Source organism: Micrasema longulum, unplaced genomic scaffold (assembly GCF_059751315.1).
Source record: "Micrasema longulum isolate JH-2025_06_02 unplaced genomic scaffold, ASM5975131v1 h1tg000953l, whole genome shotgun sequence".
In the NCBI taxonomy this organism is placed as follows: domain Eukaryota; kingdom Metazoa; phylum Arthropoda; class Insecta; order Trichoptera; family Brachycentridae; genus Micrasema; species Micrasema longulum.
This window is the reverse complement of record NW_028278144.1, coordinates 235,323-246,203: the sequence shown is the minus strand read 5'-3', so window position 1 is coordinate 246,203 and position 10,881 is coordinate 235,323. Positions and strand designations below refer to the sequence as shown.

The 10,881-nt window shown below is 32.4% G+C and overlaps 1 protein-coding gene across 1 annotated transcript in view; it reads right to left on the bottom strand.

Annotated features, from left to right (window-relative positions):
• Positions 1 to 3,683: 3,683 nt before the first annotated feature.
• The window catches only part of LOC148277939 (zinc finger homeobox protein 3-like), a 180,892-nt gene continuing 173,694 nt past the window's right edge, over positions 3,684 to 10,881 (bottom strand). The window contains exon 4 of the mRNA XM_088232148.1: positions 3,684 to 9,215. Within this exon, the coding sequence (XP_088088274.1) occupies positions 8,581 to 9,215 (635 nt within the window). The 3' untranslated portion in view covers positions 3,684 to 8,580. The remainder of the gene's footprint in view (positions 9,216 to 10,881) is intronic.

The window sequence follows — 10,881 nt, the reverse complement described above, 5'->3', positions numbered from 1 at the left end:
TCCATCCACTAAAAAAAACATGCTTCGGTTGTAACATCACTCTAATACGCCAAATAAAGAGACAAAAATATAAGAAAAAAGGAAAACAATGCTAAGACGACATACTTAAGAAAAGGATATCGAAGAAAAACAAATTGAAAGGAAAATATGTTATTAAAAACACTCAAAAAACGAGCATCAATTAGTACGGATTCTGATTCTCAAATATCTGATTTTATCAGTCTTTCTGGTGAGTGAAAGAGAAACAGATAACGTTTGTGATATTTGCGAAGGGAAATATTTTGTCAAAAATGGTCCCAATGTTGACTGGATATCTTGTGTTCAATGTAAAAAATGGCTCCATGAAACATACACATCCAATTCAGATATTTGTGATCTCTGCTTCAAGTCTTTGTATGTTTACATCGATGAAATGGAGGAAGATGACATTTTATGTTTTTTTACTTAAATTTTTTTTATTCTTGTTTTACTACTATTTTTAACATTCTTCCTTATTCAGGTAATAAAATGTTTTTTTTAAATAAACGTTATTCTTTATTTGAGGCCAGGGTCATTAGTAAATCTTCAGTCACTGATGAAAGTCAAAATTAGTCATCTTCCCCCGACTTACCTTAATACTTTTTTTACATTAATGATAATGTTAAAAAATGAATCAAAAAGAATGTTTTTTTAACAGTTGGCAATTTTTTATTAAATATTCATACTTACGTATCACATATACTTCTTCTTTATGCTGAGATTCGCATAAAATGTTTATTGGGATGAGTTTATCGATGTGTTATACTTCCAGGTGTTTATTACTAAAATACCTGTACTTAATAACGTTAAATCTAAATTGCACCTCCGTGTTTATTGCTCCTCAAACACATAATCTAACTGTTTATTGTTTTGTTCACATTCTTACTAAAATGTGGTAACAAATAGTTAACATTTTTTTCATGACAATGTTTTTAAATTTGAATTATAAGTCCTAGAAATATTGAAAGAAGCAGATATTTAATAAATTTTATTATTATATACATGATTTCTATTTTTTATCTTTTTTATTTGTTATATTTAACATAGTTCAAATTGTTGCCTTAAGTGCAAACATATTAAATCTCCATTTAAAAAAGTACTTGAAAAACAGTGACTATTTAAAAAAAAAAAAGAAATAACCAGCAAAACCTTTATATTTAAGCTTATCAGCAGGTGGGACAGAGAGTATATGGAAGGAGGTAGTAAAAAATACACCACAACACCCAGACCAAATGAGAAAAAAATCTTTCTTGGATATTTTTCTTGCAACTGGCGAGAATCGAACCCGCGACACCATTTTTACAGTTGGCCGTCTAACCAACTGCGTCACGGCGCCTGTCGAATGAAGAAAAAAGCACAGTTTTGTCCGTGTCTAAGAGGGTTACATACAGTTCTGTGTGTGAAATAGAACTAGAATCCTGGATGAGTATGTTTGACTCGATGGCAACTTCTAGGTGAAAATCCATTAAAAAAATGAGTGGAGATAAGTCCGTCGCGTAGTATAGGGGTTGTCACGTTGGCCTACCATGACCTATCACATTCGATTCCTGGTAGGGTCGAAGAAAAATATTTATGAATTTAAAATATTTTTTTAAATGTTGCTTGGGTTTTTGCATAGCACGGTTCATATAAGATAGTGAAATATATATTTCTATCTCTTGCGCGTGTTTTAATATTGCTTAGCTTTGGCTTTGCTTGCCTAACTCCCGAAACAACATTTGTGTTCATCTGTCCATATTTTGCGGGTCTCTGCCGCATCAGAGCCCTAATGATTTAAATTATAATCTTTCAACATCAAATCTTTACAGACAAGTTACCTTTTGGAGCGCATAAAATTATATGTACCGAGCAACTATTTAAGAGCTAGGCAATACAAACCATTTGTTCTTTCAGAATGCAGGACAAATTTTCCGTTGATGATGCCTGTGGGGAGAATGATTGGTCTGTTAAACAGCCTACCTAGAGAGGTGTATCTTTTCCATGCTGGGATCACCAGTCACTATTCCTCTCTAACTATGTATCATAATGTGTATTAGTTACTTATTCGTCTTTATTAACTATTGTTTTTATGAACTATATGTTAGACCTTAATAATCAATTGTACTTTTTTTTTAACATGTTTTTTGTAATTACCAGTTGTGCTTAAATAAATAACAGTCCACAGCTACTATAATATTATACGAAGGAACCATTGTTTTTTCAGGCATTTCTTGGTGAAACTGTGTTTTTATTATAATATAACAAGTTAAGATGCTTAAAAGTGTTAAAAACAACAAAAAAAAACTATTTTCGAGAGTAATGATTAATGTGTTAAATAAATATTTTTAATTTGTCCTAATTTTTGTCGACAATGACTGGATTCAACTCCCTGGAGAGCTGTTAATATAAACATATTTTAACAATGAAAAAGGTTTCAGCTCTTTAACTTCACAAACATCAACAGATGACAGAATTGAAGGAATATAGATGTTCGAATATGGGCAGAATGGTGAATGTTACACAGTGAGTAAAGTGGCCACTTAAACTAGCAAATGGCAGGTCATAAGCCCTGTAGATGCCTAGACTTCTACATTACCTTCTCTTAAGTGTTCTTTATCTTGTTTTTCATATAAATATATATTTTGTGCATTTAATTTTGATGAATTACATTGCTGGTTTTGTTTCGATGCATATTTTGTTTATTGTTTTTATTAGTATTTTATGAATTATTTTTATTAGTTTTATATTAATGAATGTTTTTTTTTAAATAATTTCATTTTTACAACTTTTATAGTAAATTTTTCTTAAATACGTATTTTATTCAAGTTTATTTTACAATGAATTCGTTCAGTTTTTGACATTTTATTTCAATTAAAATTAATATATAATAATTCAAATTCAATTTAATAATTACTTTTGCTCATTTGATATAAATATGTATTTAGTTAGTGTTTAGATGTAATTTATGAAAAAGAAATAGTGTATTTTTTTTTTTTATTGTTTTAATATTTATGTGTTTCATGTATTATTTTTTCATGTATTAATGTTTGTAAACCAAGTAATTAAATATACAAATCTGTGATGAAATATGTTATTGTGTTAAATAGTTTATTGAAAAGTATCAGCATCACCGTTGTCCAATTGTCTGCATATAATGGTGCAAAGGGCACTATTTTGGGTAACAGTTATATATCTGTATCTGAATTATTTTTAGCAAAAAAACCGTACAAAAGGGGATAGAGTGCAGATAAGTCCGATTTCTGACAGGGACATGTAAAATACACTGCAATATTTTATTGTTCCTGAACTGCCATTTAAAGCGTAAGACTGATCCCCTTCCATGTAATTGAATTGATCCAGATATCCTGCAATTTGGGTACCAATGCAGCCTCCTATGCATCACTGGGTGCAGATAGGGAAATTATGATAAAAAATTATGTAAACCCTTTCGGGAATGAACCTCAAATATGCTTACATAATAGCCAAATGAACCAAAATTTTAATTATTTAAATCAATGCAATGTTTAACAAGAAGTTATCATTGATAATAAATTTTCCCATTAATCGAGCCTTGAACCTCAGACATTCATACGGGCACCTAAACTTGAAGAAAATGAAGTGGATTATGAGGATGTAGGGATGGATTTGTTTAAGGGTTGTGATTTTCGTTCATTGAAACAAATTGATATTTTTCTGATAAACTAGCATCGAGTTTATTTCACCATTTACACTTGACAATGTAGTAGAAGTATTTAAAATCGTCATCTTTCAATAATGTTATTGTTCCATTGAAAGTGAGCAGCAAAATGATGGTAATTTCGCCAAACTGATGACACTGCGGGACAGTGATTTCATAAACAAAATCCAAAAAACATAGGAATTTTTTCAAAATGGCGTAGCGCCATCGCAATCAGTCAGTACCATCTCTTGTTTATAAATAAAAAATAATACAATACTTATCAGCTTTTACAAACTATATTGCATAACATGTGAGATATTAATAATTAAAATAATACAGTATTAAAAACTAAACCTTAATAACAAACAATCATAAACATGACTCTACCAACAAAAAGTAATAATATCAATTTTAGAGATTTTTCAATTGAGCATAAAAGTATAATTGAATTGCAAGTTGAATGAAATGATATTTACATCAGATTGAAAAAATCTCAGTCAATTTAGTTTTGGCCGTGATGCACAATCAAAATGTTTTAATTCATGTAGAATCCGATAATTTGGTGAAATATTAGAAATCCATGTCCCTCGGTGCGACTCTACATAAGCGTTCCTCACTAAAACACGAATTATTAAGAAAATATCTTCAACAAATTATCATCGATTGAAAACAGTTTGGCTAATATATATCTTGGTGGTTGAAACTTCATAGGAAATTGCCAAACACAGAATCATAGAGATATGAAATTTACATAGGAACCATTATTGGCCGTTGCACATTCGCACACGGCCACTCTGGACCGCCATTGCGGCCAGACTCGTCCACAACACGAAAATAATATCATTACATCAGTGTATTATCATTAAAGATTCGACAAATTGCAACATAGAACACAAACAACAACAAATGTTCAATATAGAAACTAAAAGCTGGAGGATTATATTAATCAGTAATTGAATTTTACCAGAGCTGAGCATGCCGGTTGTAGTAATTTGCTCACATATTCTTATACGTCAATTCCTTCACAAACTAAAACAATAAATTATAACCATGATTTTTTTGGATTATTCCGAAATTTTTACATTCTGTAAATAAATTATGATAAAAATATAAATTAAAAATAAATTGTACATGTTTTTTATTTTTTTTAAATTTAAATAAATGTTTTGTTTTTTTTAATAAATTTAGCAACTTTTTAGTTATTTCACATATCTGGTTAAAGGGAAAAATTAAGGTGTTTTTATTTTTCAATAAATTCAAATTTTTAAAAAATGTATGTTTACTACTGTTTTCCAAGCGAATTTAAATGCAAATTTATGATTACTAATTCCAACAATGTGTTTCAAATTTGTTTTTCAAATGCAAATATAATTAAACACTTAATGTATTGGCATGCTCATAGCTGAAAAAAACTAATTAAAATATATTATGAAAAATTATACTTAAACATTCAAATATAAAATATTCTAATATTGGCTATTTAACTACGTTAAATTTGATTTAATAAAGCATCAAACTCAATGAAAATATTGTAGTAGAATTTATTAATTTAATCATAAATAAGAAATCGATTTAACTCGTTTCATATAAAATGATATCATATATTCTCCTGTTGTATAGAATTGTTATTCTCACACACATACACTGACTACGTTTAGGTATATATGCGATGCAATAATGTTGTAATAAAAACCGGTTCACTTGGAGAAAGAAAAAAACAAAATTGATTATGTTATTGAATTTTTAGTTTAATTGTCATTATTAGATTTTTCAGTATTTTTAAACATTGAATTGGAAAAGTACAGAATCATGACGTAATATGTGTGCGATTAATTATCGAGATAAAATGTTGTACGCGTTATTTTTTTGTTTTTTTTCTTGATTCAAGTGAACGGAAAGTTTCGGCGGATTATGCTGCGGTGGCAACACCTTTTGCTATTTTTCTGCAGCGGGCAACACAGACCGTCGATCGAAGTTCAATATCAAACATGAATATTGAATTGTTGGTGGAAATTACAATTATGAAGAGAGAGAAATATTCGAATCGGTGGAAAATCTCGATACGTATTTGAAGGTTAGTTTCTACGTATTATGGTACGATATTGATGGAATACCGACGTACGTTTTTGGATGGGGTTTTCTGTTTGAATCGAACCGTCAACGCCGTGTTGCTCATGGGAACTAACTTACACGAGTAAATTTACTCATTAATAATAATGAATAATGATAATAATAATAAAAATCCAAGAATCACACAAAGTTCCAAAATAAACTCACTTGTTTGCGAGGTAGGCCTAGCAATGCCGGGCCCAAGTTTCGAGTTAGTTCGTTTTGGAATATAACTACGATATTTTATTAATTATTATTTCTACGTGTTTTAATAATTACGTTACTCCTACATTACGTTACGTACAATAATACAGATTGAGGTCCCTCCTTGCGAAAGGGTCCTAGTTAATTTTTCACATTAACTCCTTAAACATTGGTATTAGGTGTCTTTCATTAAAATACCTAAATTCTGTAGTAATATTCTTTCACTTTATAATAATATGTCAATAGTAGTTATTAATAGGAACCAATTTTTTTCATTTTTCTGGCGAACGACCAGTAAGTATTAAGGTATAAAATATTTCATTTATTGACATTAAATTAAAATCACATTAACTTAAGAATAAATTATAAATAAGCAATTTTGTAATAAACATACATCGATTCAACGAACGGCGATTTTCTTCTTGTATTCAGTTTTCAACGATATATCTAATCATTTCATCGCTAAGAAAATAATTGGACTCTTAACCGTCACATTTTAAACAACTTTTTAGGATATAACCATTCATTTATTAGATTCAAATTGCGTGAAATATACCTTATCTTAATATTGAGAATTCGTATTTTACGTACGAGAACATGCTCTCCGTATTATCAGTGACTGCAAACGAAACTTTAGACAGGTGAATCTCTTTTGATTTTAATTTCATTCGCTGAATTAGTAATCCAAAAAACAAAGGACAAATTATGAAATTACACCGAAATTACAAAAAATATTGTTTTTATTTAATTTTATAAAAACTTGCTCGTTTAAAGAATCAATCAAATTAAAATTCAACAAAAGTATAAATTGAACGTCTTCCGACACCACGATCATTGGGTATAAATGTCAACACATTTAATACTTAAATATAATCGCTTCGGATGCTCCAGGAACTCTTATGATAACATTATAACTATCGTAAGTTGATTAAATATGTATTACATAGTCATTATATAGTATTATAACTAATTATAGTATTATATGCTATAAAGATAGGAACTTGCTTGACTGGGAGTCGATGGATAGTGTGTGTTGAGGGCGCACTGCGCGCGCGGACTCGCCCGCGCCAACGCTGGCTGGCGTTGGACGCGCGTCAGACTCGCGGCTGCGCGGCGGCGCCCGCCACGCTCGCCTCCCAGTGCGCGGCGTGGCTAATTGGTATTATTTTTAGAACAACTTCAACAACTTCAAAACGCGAAACGAATTGAATTCATAAATTTCGATTATAATCGTCGGCTCGCGATCGATTTTCCTCGACGTTTTTTACTCTTGGTCATACGTAAACACCGCTACCTTCTCGCGGCGGCTTATCCGTGTAGCGCTATGAGATCTCCTCGGAGATCCGGTGATTCGATATCGCGAAGGCGAGGAACTTGTCCTTTACCAGTATAAGTGATTTTTCGCACCGCCGCGCAATATGCAGTCGGCGGCGGAGCGATTAATAAAAAAATAAGCGAGGGCGTATTTTGTGCTCGATAACGAAACAGATATAAAGTAGTAACTCTCTTTTTCAAAATTTGAAAACGGAAGATAATCACGATCTTCTTGCTCAAGAAGTAGGAACATCTTACTGCGAGACAATAAACTTCTACGTCCAATAAATATTTTCTCTCGAAATATCGTTTAGTTAGTGTCGCTCCATATACGCGAAGCGACGAGTCGGAATTAGTTGGGCAATCGATCGACAGACCGATAAATAGGAATTTCGAACCAGGAACTCTCAGAGGGCGATGTTTCTATCATATAGTATAATCTACACAATCGATACAATTTGAAAATATCAAATAAAAACAGCCATCTACCCCCGTTTAATCTATGAGCCTACCGACTAGACATAATCAATAATCATTCACAGGAAACTTGACGCATTAATCCTACTCTCCCTTCGATACACCGATATATGTACAGTACTTAATTAACAGAGAGAGCCTACTGCACTAACTTCTCAGGACTATCGAAATGCCTTAAACCGAGCGTGACGTAACACTACCAAATAGCTTCAACTTGAAGTAGGAATCAAAAGTTACCTTTAATACTTTATTGCGTTTCTTTCTTCTAAAATATCAAAAGCTTGCGTTGTATTTACAAAAATAACGCCAGTGAGTAAATTGCTCACTTCACAGGAATCATGTTGATTTATAAATACAAGGTATAAGAATATTTTCTCAAACAATAACGACATTGCAAAATTATACATTTACAAAAATGATTATTTCTAATAATATAATGTTGATTTAAAAACGTTAGGAATCTCGGTTATTTCACAATTTCATTTCTTAAAGACAGGTTTATATTTCAATACTCAAATATTATACAAAGATATGAATAAATAATGATATTTTTCATTCAGCATGACTCGTGAGATTCCCATGTCGAGAAATTCTTCGCGTAATTTCAAAACGCCTATTCAATCGGAAGTCACAATCATTACTCAGGTCGGAATATACTCGTAACAGTCAGGTCGTTACGTCTTACTCGACATAAGGTCGTATAGGACGGCCGCTGTCTGGTTAGGAATAGCTTAGGAAATCCAATGCTAGAATTTCCGACCCGGATAAGCATTTCGAACGAATTCGAAGAAAGTTAATTGTTAATGGCCCGCGCTAGCTTGCTGGGCCATGAGCTCCGCCGGAGGTGGAAACCTCGGCTTGGCAGGGCCGGGAGCGCAGAACTCCCTCTGGATATTGGCGTTCGAGTCCTTGTTCCCCGACGCCGGAGACTCCTGCGCGGCGCGGGCTGCGAGGAGAGTAATCTGATTGACGACGTCTTCCATTTCATGACTGAGCGGTGACTCGGGAGGCGGTAACCCTGGCTTTTGAAAGTTCTGTATGTTGTGCGCGTCTGTTTCTGTGTGTTTTCTGAAGTCTTGTAGAGTTTTGAATTTTTCTCCGTTCGGGCATGTTTTGCATTCCAGTACTGTTTGAACTACTCTGATGACGCCTCGCTCATGCTCTCGGCCCGAGTAGCATGTTTGGCGCTGGTGGGCTAGGAGCGCATGGTCGGTGACAAAGGCGACCTTGCAGTGTTTGCAGATGAAGCAGACCTCGAGGTCTACGTCGCGGGAGGTGGGCGGAGCGGGGGGCGCGCGGGGCAGCCGGAGGGTGGACAGCCCGGGGTCTGCGGAGATGTGACGGACCTGGTCCAAGGACGTCCCGGGCAGGTCCAGGAGAGCTGCTCCGGAGCCTGTCTCTACAACAAGACCAGCTCCATTTCCATGTCCGCCTACTGTAACAAGACAAACAAAACTGATTAGTAATGCTATCAGACATAATAAAATACATTACGAATTACGCAGTTGGATCATTAAACCAAGGTTGGTATTCTGAACGCTCTCACGGGGTAGAGAACGCGTTGCTAGCACGTAATTTATGTACTTATTACATGATTGGAAATTGTTCAAAATCTCCCTGCAGGAGAGTAAATAAAAATGCCTAAACAAAGTATAAATATTTCTTAATTGTTTGTAAAATACTTTCATCTGAACAAACTTATTTTAGGTTTAATAATTATAACCCTTATGGTCAGTACTCAAAAGACTTAGGTTTTAACAATAGTTTTAATGTTTACTAAAAACATCAGCAAAAGCCAACAACCAACAGCAAAAATAAAAAAATATCTACGGTTACTTTTACTACTTAATTAGTTTGTTGTATAAATAATTACTTGTAAATTGCTGTAATAAATATGTAAAAAAAATAATATATAAATGTACATATATTTAATAATAAAAAAAAAACAAAAAAACAATGTACCATTTAATTAATAAAATGAATAAACAAAAGGTAATCAAAACAAAATAATAAAAAAACTATTTGTTGAAGGTGTTTTTAAATGATATTTTTATCTTATTTGTCACACAATTTTATATTAAATTGTAAATGTTCATATGAAAAATATGTATCTGCGTCACGTTGAAGGGAACAAAACACTAATTACAAAAAGGTTAATTCTTGGAAAACGACTGAAATTCAAAGCTTTTCAAAGTTAAACAAAATCTACACTAAGCAATGCTAAGTACTACCGTCTACATTTACTTTTACTACCTACACACAAGCATCAAATTACTTTTCATAATAAATTAAAATATGTGCTTAGTTAAAGCTTTTTTTGTATGGTACGTGGATGCAAACTGGACTCTTTACTTATATGGATGTATGTATCACTCTATGAATTGTTATATTTTTTAAATCATGGTAATTAAGTAGTCAAGGTGACGAGGTAAACCGACACCTTGCCGGTGTCAGACGTAATACAGTGGCTTAGTGAATCACCTGAGGTGTAAACACAACTAGAATAATGTCCTACGGCCCCTTCTTCCGAAGGATTATCAAAGGCTTAACACTTGTATCAATTGCAAAGCTAGAAACTAACAAATCTAACACCCCTGTCACCGCAAAAGATACGCTGATTTGCGAATAAAATCCAGCCGAAAAATATGTTGCTATTTAAAGTATATTCAAAGAGGGTGAGAATTTCTTAAAAGAGATATGGAATCCAGAGTTTGTGACTTGTCATTGTCTGGTTTCAGTTATCACTTTAAATACTGGTAAAAAGCAGTACAATGCAGCTCCAAAAATATTTAATGATTTATTGCCAAATATAAAAGACTCAAAATGTAAAACAATTTTTTAAATAAAGATAACTGCACATATAAATAGTGTAGCGAGAGATTTTTTTGAAAAATATATGTAAATCAATAAACGTAGTACTTTATATAATTGGTACACATATTATTTATATTTTTATGTATTTCATTGGTTTATATTTGTTTTATTATATATTATACTATATTATTTATGTTTAAGTAACATGTATTCTTGGCACCAATATATACTTTATATTTGTATAATAATGATTTTTGATTTCTTACATTTGATTAGCTAGGCATTTA